The sequence below is a fragment of the Pezoporus flaviventris genome, unplaced genomic scaffold (assembly GCF_033815535.1).
Source record: "Pezoporus flaviventris isolate CSIRO_AGI_PZ_B2104156 unplaced genomic scaffold, CSIRO_AGI_Pfla_v1 ptg000041l, whole genome shotgun sequence".
NCBI lineage: Eukaryota > Metazoa > Chordata > Aves > Psittaciformes > Psittacidae > Pezoporus > Pezoporus flaviventris.
Window position 1 is genome coordinate 2,378,637 of NW_026892589.1, and position 20,629 is coordinate 2,399,265.

The 20,629-nt window shown below is 40.5% G+C and overlaps 1 protein-coding gene across 1 annotated transcript in view; it reads left to right on the forward strand.

Moving 5' to 3' along the window:
• MED13L (mediator complex subunit 13L) overlaps positions 1-20,629 on the forward strand; it is a 186,283-nt gene that overhangs the window by 128,191 nt on the left and 37,463 nt on the right. The window contains exons 5-12 of the mRNA XM_061465785.1: positions 7,032-7,177; positions 8,492-8,686; positions 9,046-9,237; positions 13,496-13,658; positions 14,476-14,580; positions 17,424-18,152; positions 19,316-19,538; positions 20,431-20,536. Coding sequence (XP_061321769.1) covers positions 7,032-7,177; positions 8,492-8,686; positions 9,046-9,237; positions 13,496-13,658; positions 14,476-14,580; positions 17,424-18,152; positions 19,316-19,538; positions 20,431-20,536 — 1,859 coding nt within the window. The remainder of the gene's footprint in view (positions 1-7,031; positions 7,178-8,491; positions 8,687-9,045; positions 9,238-13,495; positions 13,659-14,475; positions 14,581-17,423; positions 18,153-19,315; positions 19,539-20,430; positions 20,537-20,629) is intronic.

The window sequence follows — 20,629 nt, forward strand, 5'->3', positions numbered from 1 at the left end:
GAGACAGCAGTGTGTCACATGAGGAAAAGATGTTTGAAGTCCTGTGATACAGTGAAATGGTTTCAGCTGGGTCTTCATGGTTTCAGCTGGGTCTTCATTAGCCTTCAAAGAAGCTCCTGCTGAAGGGACTCTCCCCAGCTCTAACACATAGCACGTGCTGGACACAGCTGGGCAGCAGGTCTTCAGTGACCAGTGGTTAAGCACTGAATAGGCTCTTATTGTGGTTTAAACCCAGTCAGCCACACAGTTTCTCTTCCCCCCCCCTTCCCCCTGTCTTCTTTCCTTCCCCCCTCCCAGCACAGCTAAACCCAGGACAGCTCTAAGTTGCTGTTTGACATATTTGAGTATAGGCCTGCATCTGGGGCCATAGCAGAGAGGAAACAGCTATGTGAGATTCATGCCCAGGACAGAAATGTGGACAGCTTTGTGCTGGCTGTCGTTTGTTGCAAGGCTCTTGTATCAAGAAAACTCTGGAATTGCCTCACGTCTGGAAATGCTTTACCTTTTTGGCTTAGCTGTGGTTTCTGCAGAAACTGTTACTCATTCATTATGCCATGTTTCTTGATTGTATATTGTGAACTACTGAAGTTGAACTTCTGATTAACTTCGTCTTTTTCCAGCTTAGACAACATTCAAATTCCATCTGGTAGGCAGAGAGTATGTTTCGGGTTACTTGCAAGCATGAGAAATGCCACATAAATGTTTTGTCTCTCAGTCTGTGTCTGTACTACTAAGGGGACCAGACAAGTCATGATCTCCAGAACTGGTGTGCCATCATGCTCCCTACTTGGCTTTGAGCAGTGGCAGCTAGCATTCTTCCAAAGCAGTGCCCAGGAGAGGTCCTGGGGGTAGAACAGCCAAGGACTGCTTCCAGCTAATGCCTCCCTTTTTGGTATGGAGAGGTTTTACCATTAGATGTTGGGAAGAAATTCTAGACATTAGGCAGAAGCTCTTCCCTGTGAGGGTGCTGAGGCGCTGGCACAGGGTGCCCAGAGAAGCTGTGGCTGCCCCATCCCTGGCAGTGTTCAAGGCCAGGTTGGACACAGGGGCTTGGAGCAAGCTGCTCTAGTGGAAGGAGTCCCTGCCTGTGGCAGGGGTTGGAGCTGGAGGAGCTTTAAGGTACCTTCCAATACAAACCATTGTGTGATTCTATGATATGAACATGGTATTTCCCCTAAGGATCGAAAGAATGTGTCCTAGTGTTTTTTATTCGCTGCTACTGATGAAGTCTGTTTCCAGGTCCTCTTCTGCTCTCTTGGTACTTGTGAAGAAGCTTTTTCTGCTAACACAGCTGCCTGGCAGGTCCCTATAGTTCCTAATTTGGAACATCTTATGTCCTAGAGAAAAGTAGTGGAGATCTGGGCATGAGGAGGGTGCAGCATTTCTCTTATTTAAGGAAAATGGATAGGTCACTGTGTTGGAACAGAGGGTCTGACTTCTGTAAAATCAAAGCAGAAAGCTTTTCTTCTCTCCTCCCATTAATCCAGCCTTCGGTTGTTGTGGGAGCTTTTCAAATTCAAGCTTCATTGAGGATGTTTGTTTCCAGATTCTTTAAAAAGAGGCAGTTTTCATGCTGGGGTATGAATTTACTCTCACCTCTTCAAGAGGGTTATGGGCAGTAGGTGTGTCCAGGTGCTGCCATCTCCTGTCCAGACCACCACTGTGACCTGCTGAGAGCTGTCCTGGGGCTTTAGACAAATTTAAAGGACATTATTATGGTCTCACTCTCATGTTCCAGATCTGTGCAGAGCCTTTTTATGCCCTCTCTGTTACAGTCTGTTAAGTGATCAGTGTCATTGGTATGACTGTTTTCGTAATGCATGTGTCTTACTGCCGCCTCTTTCTGAGATCAGATTTGATAAAGCTAATTCAGGGTAAGTGAGTCGGGGGCTTTCAGATCCCGACCCTAATTTTCAGGGGAATTAGAACAGCAATCCAATTTATTGGTAATAAAATAGAATTAATTGTACTGAGTCAGTGGCTTTATGGCAATTGCTTTAAAGGAGAGATGCCAGCAGCCTGGTGGCAGGGTAAGGGATCTCAAGCTCCTCTATAGAGAAATAAGTATTTAAACCAGCCTTGAAATTGTTCTAAAACCAGGATGAATGTTACAAGTATGGGATTCTCAAGTTTTCACCAGTTTCTTCTAAGTAACATTTAGTGTCAGTACTGTTTGCGTTGCACTTCCTGGGTATGTGAGTTGGTTGCAGTGTTTGGGACGAAACCCAACTTAGGAGCTGCACAGTGCAGAGTAGCATGTGCTTCTCAGAGTATAAAAGTGCTTTTCAATGAGTGATTTTTAAAGCAGTAAAATGATAATGAGAAAATTCATATCATAAACTTAGTTTTGGGCTATCCCTCTACTACAGAAAATAACTGGTGATGTTCTTCCAAGTTATTCTGTGATTCTTTTTGGCGCCTTCTCCCCATCCCACAGTAATTGTTATTGGCATTTTTAAATTACTGTTTTCCTGAAGTAATTGATTTGCATATTTATTACCCAAAAGGAGGTATTTTGAAATCTTTTCCAAGGTACCGTTTTACTGCACCTTGACACAGGCACACATTTAGTACATGCATTCAAATCTCAGTTATGAATTGCATTATTTGTGTGGAAATCATCTCTTTAGCTTGAATGCAGGCTAGTGCAGCTTCCATTGGGTATTTGTATAAAGCTACTAACAAATGGAATAAATACATGGATCCATCAGATGTTCTCCTTTCTGTGACAGTGTTGTGCAGTTTAAACATGGTCATGTTTTCATAATCCTCATCTGATTTTTATAGATAAGTAAGTTTAATGCAATGTTATTTCCTTTAAGTCATTTATAGTAACTGAGGGATTGGTGTTCATAAAGGTTATGGGAGGTCCCAAACATTACCTTGACAAGGTGTTCAGCTGCATTTTTAGGCACCTCAAAGGTTATTTAAGGTAATGAAGATCCCAGAGGAGACATTTGAAAGACACTTGTTGTCAGCAAGTGATCAGGTGCCAAACCGAAGGTTTAATTAATGTAAATAGTCGTTATTTGAGGATTTTTCTGTTTTATGGCCAAAAAAGAAAAATACCTGCAATACTTAGGAGAAGGACGCAGATCTTAGCTTTAGTTACAAAAAATTCTATGACACTGGCTATTTCTTTTCCTTATCAGTTCCCTTCCTTGTAAAATGTAGGGATCTAAACACCAAGAACATATCTAAAATAAGCACAGAAACAGTACAGAATATTTGTCACTGTGTATTTGAGGAGTGATTTTGGGGTTTTCTTTGTATTTCTATTAATAAAAGCCTTTTATATAGCTAATTCTTTTTAGTTTTAGCACAAAATTCTCAGTGAATCTAGTAGAAATATTTATGAAAGTATATGCTCAAGTGTTGTGCTGGCTCAAGAGTTTTCGACATTTTCCAGACCTTGGCCTTAGCTGTAGTTGGAAATAACATGTTCTCTATATGTTCTATTTGGCAAGGTGACATCCATCAGTCACCTGTAATGGAAAGAAAGGGTTCTGAAAAGGTACCTGTATAAACAGACAAGCATGCCTGTGTAGTATGAATACAAGAAGTATAAAATATGATGAAAAGAGAGTTATAAGATTAAAATAATAGGTTTTACTTAAGTTAGTGTTCACATTTCCTGATGGAAAACTGCTTGCAGCTGCCACTCTCTCTGGTGGCACTGTTTGTATGCTTGAAACAAAAACCAAGCAAAGGAAAAAAATTAAAAGCCTCAAGCCCTAAATGATAGGTAGCTAAATTAATCCATCTGTAGTGTATGTCATGCTAAGTTCATGGGTATGTGGCTGAGCATTTTCCCTTTGTAGAGCAGTGGAAGTAGCTTGGAAGCCATTTCACAAGCCTCTCTGGTGATTTCTGAGAGTCTGATTTCAGAGAGATAAGAAAGAGTACAGCAATGGGGGAAGTTTAACAACCTGGAGAGATAGTGGAGTGGCTACACAAAAGTCTGTCAGCTTCAGGGTTTGAACTAGGTTGAAATACATTTAAATAAGATAATAAAAAGAGCAGTCTGAAGATGGTGCATTTTAGAAACGCCAGCCTGATCTGAATTTTGTGTTTAGCTTTTCATGGGGCCATTGGTAGCACAAAGAGTCGAAGGTCTCTTAAGAAAACTGGATGCTGATAAAAGCCCTATTGGAAGACTTTAGTGAGGACCTGAACAATTCCTATATTTTGGAGCTTTACTTTGAAGTATGTAGGTCTTGCTGCAGAGTTAGAGCTAAGTGCCTATTAAAAGTAAAGCCTCGGTGCTCAGTCTGCTCCTGCAGGCTGACTGGCTTTAGCTCGGTGAGTTTTCTACTTGAACTATACTGAGAGATCTGTCTCCTATTTGGAGCAAGAATGATTTCTGCAGCTTGGTATTTCAGGAATTGTGTGAAATGAACTAAAGACAGGAATGTCAGGAGGCTGGGATGTACATGCCTGAGTGGAATACATCACCCAGTGTGCTGATGCTATTTGCTTGAAACGAAACTCGTATTTGTTAGTAGAGCAAACATGTTACTGGGAATCTGCCAGAAGCCTATTGGGAATGCAGGAAGTCTCCAGGCCTTGATCTTGATTATTTTTGGTCTTGAAAGCTGAGCTCAGAGCAGTGGCTCTGGCACCAGAGGGAGTATAAAGGCTGTATAGCTGTTTCTTCTCTTAGCTGGATGGAGGGCACAAAGGAGAAGGCCTGGGGCAGGGCAGGGTTTGCTTGTTGTTGTACTCTGTGGACTTGGTACCTGTGCTCTGAAGCAAAGGAGTGATTGAGTGACTGACATCTTTTGGTTTTCTTGCCATAGCTGAGCGTGATTTACTTTGGATCCAGTGCTAGAAATGATCCCCCTTTCCCTAACAAAGTATTTATTGCTCTCCATGAGTAGTAATAGTCACTGCTATTATTCTTTAACCTGTCATTTGCAGGAAAGTGAAATGGGCCAGTCTGTATTTGTATATCTTTTTGCCTGTAATTAGTTGTAAATACATTTAGTTTTCCAAACTTAATGCTTAATTTTGGTGTTAGCTGATTCTCAGTTGATAAAGTTGGTGAAATGCATTCCATTCCCTGCAAAACCAAATTCATTTTTCTCTTTTAAACTCTGATTTTGTCTGTTTCTTACTCTCACGGTGTTTATGGGTACTTGTGAATGTTGCATAAGATTGGGTGTGATTTGTTCATACCAGGCCACTTTGAAAGAGACTTGAATGAGACCTGGGTGGTCCCAAGTGGCTGGGTTTTGAGTCAGGTCAATAGAAGCAAGTGAGATGCTCACAGTCAAACCCTTGCAGAACCAGGAGGATTTCCATGTAACATCCTAAAACCAGGAGTTGCAAATGCCTACTTTATTAATAGCTTTGTTTCCTGCTTCAGAAAGGCTGACCTGCTGCATGCTGAACCCTTTGGACAGATTATCCCTGCTTAATTTTAGACCACATTTCTCATGCTTTTTTATTTATTAAGACCTTCTTTTATATTAAGGGCTATCATCTTCTGTAAGGAAACATGGGATTTGATGAAATAATTGGGCTTTGCTTTTATTTTTTTATTTCTTGTATGTGCAGAAATCTATTGTTCAATTTCTTTAATTTTTAGATGAATTGCTTTGTTTTCCTTTGGGGCAAGACAGCTGCATAGAAATACCTGTGACATACTGATTTACCCATGGCAGACTGTGGTCCAGTGTGTCCCATGTCCCTGTTGGTGTCATGGCACCAAGGAGGTTAGGTGGTTACCTATCATATAAGTATGCTTTTCTCTCTGTATTTTCCTCAGCTGACCATTGTGTTCAGTTTTTGTGGTAGTATTTGAGGCTCACAGAACTTGTAGTGCAGGACAAAAAGTTGTTCTACACAGTGTGTAGAATCAGTCAGAAATTCAGTGACATTAAACCAGTTTCCTGTTCTAGCCCACCAGTGCCTTTGTTCATAACTAGCTGACAGTAGTAGAGCAGCTGGTTGACTTCAGTACTGAAGTGCAATTGCTACAGTTGCCTGTGTGTTCTCTTTTTGGTGAGGATGGTTCAGAGCTCTCTTTAGAATCCAGGTTACATTATGGGTGGCCTGACGCCAAAGCTAACAGCTCTAAAACTGTGCCCAGCTCTTGTATTGGACAGAAAAATTGCTGCAGAATTACCGCTTCAGCTCTGTGGGTTTTTACTTGATTAAAATGATGATAAAAAGTTTGAATGTACTTTGTTTTCTTCTTTCTTGTGGCTTTGTGGCAGGGAATATTTAAGCAAATAGCTATGATGGGAGGTCATTCTCTGGATAGAATGAAGTGGGAACATTTTAAATTCCATTCATTTCAGATTAAGTTTGATTGTCAGTGGCAAATCCACGGTTCAGTTTAGACCATTGTCAACTATTTGTAATATTCATGTGCTTTTGTTTTCTTAAATGGAGATTCTCATGAGATGTTAGAGAAAAATCTTTCCTATTCCTTTTTTATTTCTTTTCAGCTAGTACTCATTGAGAGTGAGTTTTGAAGAATTTCTCAAAAGCCTTCTTTTTACGACTTCAATCCTGGTTAAAATCCCATTTGTAATCAGATTAATTGAAACGGGTACCTTAAGGGGGCCTAAAGGAAAGGTGGAGAGGGACTTTGGATAAGGGGCTGCAGGGACAGGACAAGGGCAAATAGCTTTAACCTGACAGAGGGGAGACTGAGAAGGCCAAGTTGGATGGGGCTTAGAGCAACCTGCTCTAGTGGAAGGTGTCCCTGCCTGTGGCAGGGGTTGGAACTGAATGAGCTTTAAGGTCCCTTCCAACTCAAACCAGGCTGGGATTCTATGATGCTGTTAAGTAGGAAAACAAACCTTTGAGGTAGCTGCCAACACGGTCAAACGGCTGTCTAGTGGCTGGTCGTTCTATTGTATATGGTTAGCAATCAGTCAGTGAACCTGTATGTAGTAGGGACAAGTGACAAAACAGAAGAGTGTATATATTTGGCCTCCAAGGCTGTGGAATCAGTATCGCCTATGAGTTCATTAACATGCTAATGAATGTCTTTCTCATTTGTCTTCCCCCTCTTCCAGTGAACATTTGTCGTGTGCCTTCACATTCTTTCTCCATGGGGAAAGCAATGTGTGCACAAGCGTGGAGATCGCTCAGCACCAGCCAATCTACCTGATAAATGAAGAGCATATCCATATGGCCCAGTCCTCACCGTCACCATTCCAAGGTAAGGGAGCTGGATTTGGAACTTCATGTGCTTAACCTCACTTATGCATGGCAGGGTCTTCACTCCTGGTGGTGTTATCTTCAGAGGTGAATAAAGAAAAGTACCTCTTCAGACAGGATAAACTCTGTTCAGGAAGTTGTGGACGTAAGGGAAGATGTTGTTAAGACTTCAGCTCTAGAGTCAGCCATATGGGAATGGGAATTTTCCACATCTTTCTATTCGTTAACATTGTTTTTAAAGGTACTTGCATCTAATAAATAAACCAGTAATTATAACTTTTATTTAAAAAGACTTGCTATTTAAGGAAGTGAGTCCACTTACTTGACTTTGTTACATCGTGTCTAGGTCAGTGGGCTCAGATCTAGAACTTCAGTGCTACATGAATACAAATACAGAGCTTATCTAATTCAGGAGTACTTTTCAGTCAGAGACTGACAGCTCTTCTGTTTTTAAAAGAGGTGTGTGTGTGAAACAATGAAAAACTGAAAGTGTCTGTGACTGTTTGGCAGTGTAAGAAATGAGGGGTTTACAGAATTAACAGCCTATTAAATTCATAATGTAATTGTGATGTGATTCTCTGTGTCAAAAAAAACTAAGAATATTTGAGTCATTGAGTTACACTGTCTTCAGTACAGACTGAAATTAAAATTTCAAAGCAATTAAAGGAAGAAATCTTTATAAAATTAAGCATACACCCAGAGACTTATAAATGAGCATTTATAGAGATGTCAATTTATAGAAGCTTTATTAAAAAACAGTTTGTTTCTAGATACAAAGTTTTGACAGAGGCTCAGACACTTAATTCATAGAAGGTTTGATTTCAGTGAGCTAAATTCATTACTCTCTCAAATCAAATGTGACTAAAAGCAAAATTGAGTATGAATAGAAATACGTGTTGAGCAATGAGTCCTCCTGATTTGACATGACTATAGTTGTCTGCATATACTGTTACCTCTCCTTCTTAATGCTGAGAAATCTGAAGCACCATATGCTTCTGGTAAAATTCCTCCTGTTGAATATCTGCCTCCATTACTTCCACATATGGTCATCCCTTTGTTGTTTCAGTACAATTAGATTACCTCATTGTGGAAATTATTAATCTAAACTGCAAAAAGGTGTGGGTTTAGCTCTGTGAGGGTGGCTGTACTGGAACGTGCCTTTAAACTCACACCCGATTTTGCAGTAGCTTTCCCGTGAAGACAGATCCTTAAATAGGATGTGCATGGAACAGTGACTCAAGCTGGAGGGGTAGAGACTCAATAATCCATAGTTTAAATACACCTACTGGAGGGACTGTTGCTTCTTACTTTGCAGTGTTGGTGAGTCCTTATGGTTTAAATGGTACACTCACGGGCCAGTCGTACAAGATGTCAGACCCAGCAACTCGGAAGTTGATGGAGGAATGGCAGTATTTCTATCCTATGGTGCTGAAGAAAAAAGAAGGCATGAAAGAGGAAGAGGAGCTGGGATATGACAACGATTTCCCTGTGGCAGTTGAAGTCATTGTTGGTGAGTTTCAGTATTGTGCCTGAAGGGTTATTTTCTTCAAAATCTAATTAATCAGAAAGAGCCATTGTAATTTTCCTATATCCTGTTGTAGCTCTCCTGACACTGGAACATCTGACTAGTTATCTTGCCTCAAGCTTCTGTACTCCCTGTATCCCACATGCTATTACTCACAGTATCAGGCTCCTTTTTTCAGCTCTGTACTGGTTACAGAGGGTTACACGTACATTAGTATGTGAAATTTCTTAGCTGTTTGTTTCAGGTAATAAGTTTTGTTTAATTGACACTGGAAATAGGTTGAAGTAGCTGGAGCTGCTGCATTACCAGGTATATTTCAGATTCTATTTTTGTTTTCTTTGTAGGTGGTGTGAGGATGGTATATCCTTCAGCCTTTGTTCTCATCTCCCAGAGTGACATTCCCATGTCACAGAATACTGCCAGTACTGGAGGCCATATAAATGTGGGACAGCAGGGGCTTGGAAGCGTGAAGGATCCTGCTAGTACCTGTGGGATGCCGCTTACTCCACCCACTTCTCCAGAGCAGGCTGTTATGGGTAAGCAAGTGAGGAGGCTGGAGTCAGTTTTACGTAGCTCATGATAAGTGAGGGTAAGTATGAACAGTAGCAGGCTAAAGAAAGGCAATAGACAGAAAGTTAGGAGAGGACTTCTTCTGTAGGTCTGCTAAAAGAAAGCAAATGCTTTAAACACCCATGAAGAAGACACATCTTTAAACAAAACTTTGTGAATTCAGTTAAACTCCATTTTCTATAGATGCATTATTTTTGTGCAGTGGTGCCAATACCTGAGAGGCTGGATTCTGGCAGTGGTTTAGAAGGGTTGGTGTTGGTTTTCTTGCATTGGGATGGGAAGAGGGTGTTGATTCATTGTGGTTACAGAGTACAGTGAACATATAGGAGTATGTTCTCTTTTTGTAAAGAGCTAGAAACACCGCACTTAACTAAGAATTCTTGTTGGTATAAGAATTTGCAAATGTTAGGTGCTCTTTTTGCCCATCACAGTTGGTTTTTAATTAAGGGCCATTCAAAAGAAATGTTTAAGTCCCTGGAACTGATAAGAAGGAGCTGGGCTTCCCAAATGAGGCCTGCCACAGGCTTGCATCATACACAGATGCCAAACAGTGATGCATGATATTTGCAAGTGAGCTGTATGTTTTGTCTGAAGGGAGTATGCCCCTTTCAAGATCCCTGGTAGTTCTAATCTCATTGGATCCATGGTAGTTCTAATCTCAGAAGCCACCCAAATGCTTGCTCTGTGAGGTACTAGATCCTTAATATCCTTTGTTGAAATGAATATGCGTGTCCTGTTGCTGCTTAGACATTGCAGTAAATATCTAAAACCTGTCATCACCTGGAACACAGACAAGACTGTGATTAGTTGCTGTCTGTGTGGTTATGCTGTAACAAATTTAGGGCTGCAATTTCAAATGAGAACTAAGGAACAGAGGAGTGAAGTGTTTGTTTGAGTGCAAACTTTTGAGATAAAAAGTAGTTAAAAAAAAAAAAAGGAAAATATATGATGTAGAAAAAAGAAGTTATTTTTTCCCCCTCTCAGAAACTTTTAAGGCAGGTTCACAACTTTTCTGTGTATATTGTCTTCTGAATTTGCTCTTTCCAGACTTGCCACTTGTTAATAGAATTACAAGACAGCTGAAGCTGGAAGGGACCTCTGGAGATTGTCTTATCCAAGCAGGGTCAGGTAGAGCAGGTTGCTCACACATTGTCCAGTCAGGTTTTGAATGCCTCCAAGGACAGAGACTGCACAACCCCTCTGGGCAACCAGTGCCAATGGCTAACCACCTTCACAGGAAAATGTTTTTTCTTATGTTTAAATGGGATTTCCTGTATTTCATTTTATGCCCATCACCTCTTATCCTTTCACTGGATTCCACTGGTTATATCCTCTCTGTTCTCCCTGTCAAGTATTTATATACTCCCCCAGCTTTCTCATGCTCTTCTTGTAACCTTTATTGATAGTAATTTCTCAAATACTGGCATGTTTTATGCTTTATAGACGCCTGTTAACTGACGTGCCTGTTCACAGGACATTCTCTGACTTGAGTCACATGAGCAAAGTCATTAGAGACTGCTCACCACTGGGCAACTTCTGACCACTCGCATCAGAAACCACTCGCCACTGGACAACCACCTTCTGCTTGAACTTGGACAGATGGGGATAAAGAATCCGTATTAGAGCTTCACTGAGGTCCAATGAGCCAGCAAGCTGGCTTAGCTTTTATTAGATAGTTCTGTCACATTGAGAAAGTCAGTCTTACTTAGCAGTAATTACTGCTAATAATATAAAATGTGAGGTTTAAATTCACTTGGAATAGTGTTTTTTTTCTAACACAACTGATAGTTAAAATAAGCAAGAAGCTTTTCAGTAACTACCTGAAGCAAGATGATTGACTTGTAAATAGCAATCCCTGATGAAGTATTGATGCATATTGTAACATGCTATTGTATTTTTAAATGCTTCAGATCCCTCTTAAACTTGTACATCACAAGGGATTCTATTTTAGAATATTTATAAACTAGTAATATCTAAACAGTGTTCATATTGTTCAGTCTGGCAGGCACAGTTTGTGTTTGATCTCTGCCGTTGTTTGAGGACAACATGAAATAGGATCAGAGGGGTGCCTCTTCAGCCAACAATGAAAGGATTCCTTTCTATTATATCAGGCACCGTTTTAAAAGGCCCTGAAAAGTTGGAGAACTGGAATGGAAATCCATGTCATGCAGTTCACAATCAGTAAATGAGGTACATAAACTGGATTAGTCTGAGGCACATGAATGATACTTCAGTCCTGCCCTGTGCTAGTAAAAATGTGGCTGTAGTACCATCACCAGTTCTGAACACTTAAGGATGGACAAACTGGATGGAGTCCAGAAAAGTGCAGTGGGAATGATTATAGATGTTCCAAACAGGACCTATAGAAAAGATGGGAAGAACCGAGGTGGTTTAGTCTAGAGGAAAGAAATTTGAAGGAGAAACCGTGGAATAGTCTTCAGAGACATAACAGGAGAAAAAGAATAATCTGTAAACATGTAACGAACCAAAACTGGAGCAAAGCAAAACTAGGCTAAACATGAGGAGGGAAGACTTGCTCTGAGGAAGGATAATGACACGTTAGAATAAACTGACTGGTTGGAAGTTACAGCATGTCCATTAGCAGAGAGGTGGGTGGGTTCTTGAGGGTTTCCTAGGGTTTTGTTGGGGGGTGTGTGTGTGTGGGTGTGTTTTAAAGAACAGGTTAGTGAGATACGTTGATCCAGCCTTGAAGGAGGAGATGAGCTAGGTGATGATCTCTTCAGGTCAACCATATTTTCTGTGATTGTGTCTCAAGTACACAACAGAACAAATTGCTGCTGAAAGTAGGGAATTATTAATGTGTAGAAAAAGACTGGATTGTGAAGTGACCTCTGGTGAGGGGCTGGTTGTGTCCTCCAGTTTATACCATTCCATGGCATAGCTATTTGTGTGTGTTCCAGTATCCTGTCAGTGATTTTCATGTACAAAAATCAGTGTGTGAGTACAAAATGTTTTGGCCTGCTGTGAAGTTCTGTTTCACGTTATGCCATGTACTGCTGTACTGTATAGTATAAACAGATTGCAGAGTTTTGGGAAACAATAGTTAATGCACTCTAATGTAACTTGAAAGCCCTCCTAGCTCCTTGGTTATCCTTTCCTGCCTCCGAGCCTCCCCTTTCCATCCCACCTTTTTTGTTCCCTGACAGTTGTGACTCTCCTGCCCCTGACGCATGCCATGTATATGTGTGTGTGTTGGAGTTGGGTTTGCTAATATACCCACATTCCTCCCTCCCAAAGGAGACCAGATTTGCTAATTCTGAATTTTTGACCTGGGATTCTTTTTTTGGTCATCTGTCAAGTTCATAGCCTTATAGAACATTGGAAAGCCAGTGAAAGAAACTTAGAGCTCTGACTGGAGAAAAAAATACACAAGCACGACGACTCAAAGACACAGGGTTGGGCAGCTTGTATTCAATTCTAAAAGTTGTATTTTGAAAGTCACCTAATCGAAATCAGCAGAATTACTCTGTTAGTTGCAGTGATGTATAGCACTGAATCCTTTCATTCTTAAAGCTTCTGAAATTGCGACGAGCAGGAGGACGAAGTGTTCTGTACACTGGTTTGACCTTGTTAAAATGCGGCATATCCTTCCTTACTGTTCCATCCAAAGCAGTGTTGCTCAGCCACCAGGCCAAATGGACCTAAAGCTCCCTCTACTGTTGTAGTTTGAGTCTGTAAAGATGAGTCTTAGTTTTCAGTTAATTCTAAAACAAAACCACATTTCATAAAGAAGAAGAAACATCTGCTGGTGAGATTTCTGCAGCACAGATGGAAAGAAATGAAGTGCAGAATGTAAATTAGAACTTTCAGGCTATTAACATGTTGAAGTAATATCTTCATTTGTTATCTCTTTGATAATCATACAGCATTACTGAGAACTTCTCGTATTGTGTTAATAGTATACACTAATAATCAACTGTTGCAGAACTTCTGTATTAGTATACATCTCAACTGTAAGATTTCACCAACGCATGTTTTGATTCTGGTATTTCAATTCAAGCATATTATAAAGAAATAACATCACACTAATCCATTTATTTCTTCAGTGAGGTTTTATCTTGAGTTTAAAGAACTGATTCTTGCTTTGAAGTAGTTTACAGAAATGATTGGATTTCTTAATATATAATAGGCAAAGTGGTTTTCAGGAAAAAATATCAAATGTGACTATTAAGCTGTAATATCAATGCTTTATTTATATTGCAGGAGAAAGTGGATGCTCTCAGAGCAATATCAGCCATTCAGCTGTACAGGAGGGGACAGTCAGTGTGCACAGTCCAAAGAAATCAGGCAAGATTACTCCAAAATTTCACAATCACATGGTTCACCGTGTCTGGAAGGAGTGCATTCTCAACAGGTCACAGTCCAAGTAAGGCAGCAGTCCTGATGGCTTGTTAGTAACAAACACAGAATATATATAAGTAACATCGTAACAGTTTTGCCTTAGATAGTGTTATTCCTCACGGAATTCTTTGGCCACTAATCAAAGCTAATGATGCAGAACAGATTATCAAAGAAAATTTGTTCCTGCATTCAGCTGAAAACTCCTGACACTTAACATTGTATTTGCAGTTGTGTATCTTAATTGTGAGTCTTTGATGTCGCAAATCTATCAAATGTGCCTTTAGCTAGCTGCTGTCAGATTTATTGATTGCAGTTTCTAGCTCTAATTGTTGTTACGAGACTGAAAGTTGTCTGACTGAAGGACAAGTAGGATGTATTTCATAGTTAGAACTTTAAGGGTAATAATAATTGTAAAGCGCATTACAGGTTGGGCTAAAATTCCAGTCAAAAGGGATATGGTGAATTCACGTTGTTAGTATCATGGGCCTTCATTACTAGAGATTAAAGTGTATGAAAGCTCTATTTTTTCACTATTCTCATGTAATTTCCTCATTGGATATGTCAGAAGAATTTCCAGATGCAGTTTAAATTGCTTGCCCTTTGCTGCTTGTGCTCAGACTCCAGACAGAGGTATCTGATACAGAGCCGGTACCATCCTCCCGTAGAAATCAATCTGTAAGTTTTAAGGAGTAGTAAAGGGAACTACTGTTGAATACAGAATTCTGTGTCAAAAGTGAAGTAGAAGGAAGTAATGTATTTAAGGGGAACAGATGCACATTTATGCGTATGTTTTTTAAAAATGTTAGTAGTGATAACTACTAAAATAATTTAATCTTCTTCAGGAGGAATCAAATCACAACTGCAAATATGGAAGAGGAGGTTCCTAACAATGCTGTTTCGTGGGATTTTGTGGATCCAGTCCAAAGAGTCAGTTGTTCTTGTTCCAGGTGAGCTTTGAAGAAAGTAAGCATTTATCATATTGGAAGAGCCCTGTTTAATTCGACACAGGCACACTTACAAAAGGGAGTTATGTTTTAGCTGAGAGAAGAGGAAACTCTGATACCAAAACTCTGATCATCACTCATGTTCAGGTGATCAATGCACATCTTGTATCATTGTCACTTGCAGTAGTTGAGTGGAAAAATGATTCTAGGCTTGGCAATGTGGGTAGAATCACTCAAACACTGTTTGTTCGTAATGAACTCATCCTTCAGGCTTTTCAGAGATGTGAGCTTTCAGGTTTGGAGTGATAAGGTTCATGATGAAGAGGGGCAGAAGCTGCCTAAGTTTCCAAGCATCCTGATTGAGGGATAGTGCTACTGTCTCTGGAGGAAGAGGAAAAGGAAAAATAGGGCCAAGAATCGCTTTACTCCATGTCTGCCATGACTCATGACACCAAAAACTACCCAAGAGAATGTAAAACCTTTGCAGCATGGTCACTGGCACCTGATCAAAAAGAAATCACAGCTTATTGCACAAACACTTCAAGAGTGTATTAAATTATCTGTCATGTTTGATGAATGCTTAAAGTTGCAGAGTGTTCAGCCTGGAGACTGTGCTGTATCCAAAGTGAAAGTGTTACTCTCTTGCAGCTCCTTACATTATACATATATTATATATACATTATATATCTGATTATATGTTGCTTTGCTTGTATGGAGACACTCAAGAATGTGGAACAGATAAATGTTTTCTCAAGGTGCCAAGTGTTTCCTATGGAAAACTGAGGTCAAGCTTTGCCTGGAAAGCATGGGGAACCAGTAGTGGACAACAGAAACCTGGTTCTATGGAGAGGTTCACCTGCATTTGCAATTTCACACTGTCTTTTTATACCTGCAGTGATAACTACATCATGCTTGAGTTAGTAAATACAGCAACTGGGAAATTAAAACATTATCCATGAAATGAAAATAATGCCTCATTTCAAACTGCAATAAGAATTTTCTGTGTAGCTGCAGAAACCAGGCAGCGACTGTGATACAGCTACAGTCATTATGGTGCCCATTCTGTGTGTTGTATAGATGAGAGTATGAATGTCAAGATAAGATCATAAAAATCAGTCTTAAAGGGTTGTCTGGTACTCAGCACCAAGTTCAATCTTCTGTATTCCCAGCTTGGTGTGTTGAAGAACAGAATATCTAAAATAATTTCCTGCAGTCGGTTAAAATACAGTGAATGATGGAGAATTAAGTCAGTTAATGTTACAAGAACATGCTTAAGGCAAATCTGCAGTTACTAAGGCATTAGCTCCCCATCATGGGTGATTGCAGCTAAAGACCATCTGCTGCAGCAGAGAATTGGCAACATGTCCTGATAACAGCACAGCCCACAAAGACAGCCAGGACAATGCTACACAACATGGTGGTTACAGGAAAATGATATAGCAAGTACAAGAAGTTGCATTTGTACCGTTTGACAGCCCCTGTATACTGTAAAACTTGGATATTTTCATATCAAAGTCATAAAAGCAGAATTGGTTTTTTTCAGTCTAATAGTCCACTTGTGATAATGTAGCTTTTCTGTGTGAGCAAAAGTGCATTATATGGTTTGAAATTTTTTTGTTACTGTCCTAGATATTGTAGTTTATAAACAGTAATAGGGATGGAATGATTTCTTTTCAAATGGTATTTCACTTCAAACAGGTGTAAATATTAAGCACAATTAAGTCATAGCTTAAAAAAGCTAGAAGTTGTTTAGACAACTAAACAGAAAAACCCCAAGCAACAAAAAAGAGCAATAAAAATATGGAGGCTTAGATGTTCCTGTTGTCAAGTCCTTGGGGATTATAAAATCATAAATGGTTTGGGTGGGAAGGAATCCTTAAACTCATCCAGTTCCAACCCCTGCCACAGGCAGGGACACCTTCCACTGGAGCAGCTTGCTCCAAGCCCCTGTGTCCAACCTGGCCTTGAACACTGCCAAGGATGGGGCAGCCACAGCTTCTCTGGGCACCCTGTGCCAGCGCCTCAGCACCCTCACAGGGAAGAGCTTCTGCCTGAGAGCTCATCTCAGTCTCCCCTCTGGCAGGTTAAAGCCATTCCCCTTGGCCTGTCCCTACAGGCCCATCAGCCACATGATGAAAACACAGCTTAGCAGAACCTGAAATACTGAATTTTAGTCCTGTGCTTCCCAGTCTCAAAGATACTGGGTGCAAATTAAAAAAAAAGCCCTATTAAAATATGAAGCCAGTAATAAGTTTGCATGTTAATGGTTTGGTTTGGTTTGGTTTGGTAGTTGCTTTCTTTTGGTTTGGGGATAAAGTTGCACTTGTGTTTCCTTACCTGATAAGGAGGAGGAAGCCGCCATGAAAGCATCCTTCTATGCACTGAGTGTGTGAACCTAACAAAAATGACTCTCATCTCTCTCTTCTGTAACAGATGCTCCAGAGTGTGCCAGAGTAGTGGGGCAGGTCCACAGCAGTCATTTTGTCTGCAAGGCTGCTTCCTTTAGGGTAGTAAAAGCAACAGGAGCTTGGATTGTTATATTACCTTCCATCAGAACAGTCCTAAGCTTTTATAAACAGTAGATCTTTCTTTGTAAGCTGTTTTATGGATGCTGTCTTTATCCATTTTATATTGGGCAGAGAAACTGCAGCTGAGTTGGTTTGACTGACCTGGTCCAGATCCTGGGCCCATTCCAGAATCTGTTAGAAGAACAGGAACAGACATAAGATTTCTCGATGCTTTGGGTTCTGTTGTGGCATTTTTGTTTTGGGTTGGTTTGATTTGTTTCCATTAGCTCAGGTAACTGTCTAAACTGTGCAGTGACTTGTTTCTGTGCCTGCTTTCAGGCACAAGGTTTTCAAACAACGTTGTGCTGCTGGCTCCAACCGTCCCCCAACGATAAATCAGCCAGGATTCAGCGCGGGAACATCGTCCTCCTCATCATTGCCACCTCCTGCCTCTTCGAAGCACAAAACAACAGAGAGACAGGAAAAAGGAGATAAACTGCAAAAAAGGCCTATGATGCCATTTCACCATCGGCCCTCTGTGACTGAAGAGCTATGCATGGAGCAGGACACATCAGGGCAGAAGCTGGGATTAGCAGGAATGGAGCCCTCTTTAGAAGTCCCTAATTCCAGAAAATATGAGAAGCCGCTCTCTATACCTGCTAGAAATCCAAGCAAGCAAATGAATATGAATCCTATGGATTCACCCCATTCGCCTACTTCCCCTCTGCCTCCCACACTCAGCCCCCAGCCAAGAGGTCAGGAAGCAGAGAACCTGGACCCACCTTCTGTACCCGTAAACCCAGCACTCTATGGCAGTGGGCTGGAGCTTCAGCCGTTGCCCACCTTAGATGATAGGACAGTCCTCGTTGGCCAGAGGTTACCTCTGATGGCAGAGGTCAGTGAGACAGCATTATACTGTGGGATAATTCAGAACAATGAGTCAGTAGATATGTGGAGGACCTACAGTGTCCCGTCCAGTGATGATCCAGAGTTCAGGCCTCCAGATCTTCCATGTGAGAGATACGATGCCAAGATGGAAATCAACTCGGACAGCACTGCATTGAAGAGGTGAGAATGCCAGCTGATCTGAGGGGTTGCTTTGCTACCTTTCCAAGCATGGCCAAACTCTGTTTTCAGTTGAAACTGAAACAAGCAGATAACATTAAATGCTTAAATAGAAATATGCTATTACAATGTGTCTTACTTTTTTCATATCTGCCTTTCTGTTGGACGTGATAAGAACTAATTGATCTTTTGTAACCTATAACACAGTCATTTGAGCAAATGTAAGAGTTTTTTTAAGCTTATGTCTTTTGGCCATTTTAAAAAAAAGAGCACCTGTGTTTAGTTATGCAGCCTTCCAGATATAGAAATGCTTGGTTTGAGGGAAATTCTGTTACTAGCACTGTAGAAGCATTTCAGTGTGGCTTGTCCAGTGGTGTATGCTGATACTGCATATGGAATAATACTGCTTCTTCGGAAACCCACTGTGGGTATTTGAAACTGATGGAAGTTTTACTGTTAACTTTAGTCTCAGTAGGATGGAAAACAAGAACCCCAATGGGCCCTCTGGTCTGTACACAGAAAAGGGCAAATTCTAATCTTTTATAAATGTTACATTAGAAAAACTATAGTGAACAGAGTTTTCCTGGATGAAAAACATGAACTGTCTAAATTTGAAGGAATTTTAACTGTCTCTTCATTATTTTTTTAACGATTGGAGTTTTTTAATGCAAATGTACTTATTTATAACTTTAGCATGAGAATTTGAGTTCCTTTTACGCTGCCCTAAAAGTTACTTTTGCATTCTGACATTGCATAGAAAAAATGCACTTCAGAGAGTAGTTAATGAAAATGGATCAGCTAAAATTAGTTAAGGGAAAAGGTTTGAGTCATGACAACCTTGCTTTTGTGATTACAGTGGAGTTTGCTGGGCTGAAAAGGTTATGTGTGCTTCAAAGTGTTTTGATTGATGTAGTGAGAAGATTAATACTTGTTCATTGTTCCAAAGTAGTTCTTAATACAGTAAGATATTTAATACCAAATGCAGGCAAACGCATTGTTCATTTGAGGAAAGAACATACTCCTCTTGGATTAAGGAGGATGGAGTGGGCTGTCTTTGTGTATGGCAGCTACAGATCTTAAGAGCTGTTATTTTTCCTTGCTATAAACACCTTGATGGTGTTTGTTTTGTTTCATGATGGCTTTTGCTTCTTTATTTTCACTTTCAGGCTCTTAGCACAACCTAATAAACGGTTTAAAATCTTGGAAGAGCAGAAGCCAGTGCAGCCACTGAACTATCTTGACCCCTTGCCTCTAATACAACAACCTGCAGAAGGCTGGGGAGACGTGAGTGATCCTTACACTTTTGAAGATGGTGATATCAAGTACAGCTTCACTGGCAATAAAAAATGCAAACTTGGGGCCGAGAAAGATCCTCAGAAAAAGAACAAGGTAACACGGAAATCCAGAGTCTTTACTGTTAATGTTCTGATGGGATTTACTGTAGCACAGGATTTGCTCTGCAGCTCTCGGGAAGAAACAAGCCTGTTCCACAGATCAGAATCAGAGATGGTGTGTTTCTGCCCTGCACTGGCTCACAGGCAAATCTCCCTTTCTCTGTGGTAATTTTGAACTGGTATTTGCTGGTATCCTTCTCAACATGTTTGCGTATGAAGACACTGTTGTGGCAAGGAATGCTTCCCGCTTATGTGTATTCAGCTTGACCAGCAGCAGGTGCCAGACTTATGAAATAAAATTTTGGGCCTTGTACAGATGAAAGAACTTAATGGTCTTTTTTCTTTTCCTTGCTTGACACATCACCTCGCTGCTAAACTCGGATCTCTTCCCGTGGGCAAAATTAACGTAGCCTTCTGCTGACAGGATTGGTGGCATAGAGACTGTACTGGCTTTGAACATTTCTTTAGAGGGGTTCTTCCGTATGTGAAAGAAAACACTTTGATCACCATTCTTAGGTCATCACCTGCCCCATATGCATGATCCTTCTTATGTATCTTAGCCACTCTGGAGGTCACTCACTTGTTCTTGTGCAGGTAACCACCACACTTCAAATAGCTGTTTCCTGGAGAAATGGAGGTGGCCAATTCTGTGTGCTGGCTATCAAAGTTGACTGATGTGTACGGAATCCTTTGTAAATAGTGCACAGAGTTACTCCACATGTAAATAAACAGCAGACAACTGTGTTCTTTTCCCTTCTTAATTATTTTTTGCATCTCAGAGCATTTAATCCAGAGCCCTGAGCATGGCTGGACATAGGAAAACAGTTGTTCTTTGATAAATAGTTTAAATTAATGCCTAGTAAAAACGCTTGGATTTTTTTTTATAGTCAGAAGATGGAATTGGTACCAAGGAAATCCCCACGACGGGTCATTCTACACCAGTTCCTGATGGAAAAGATGCCATGTCTATTTTCAGCTCTGCTCCTAAGGCTGGTAAGTAAAAGCTCTTCAATTCGATCCTCAAAGCAAAACTGTTCAAAACTGCTCAATAAAATCTGAAAGGAAAAATCACATGCTGAATATTCT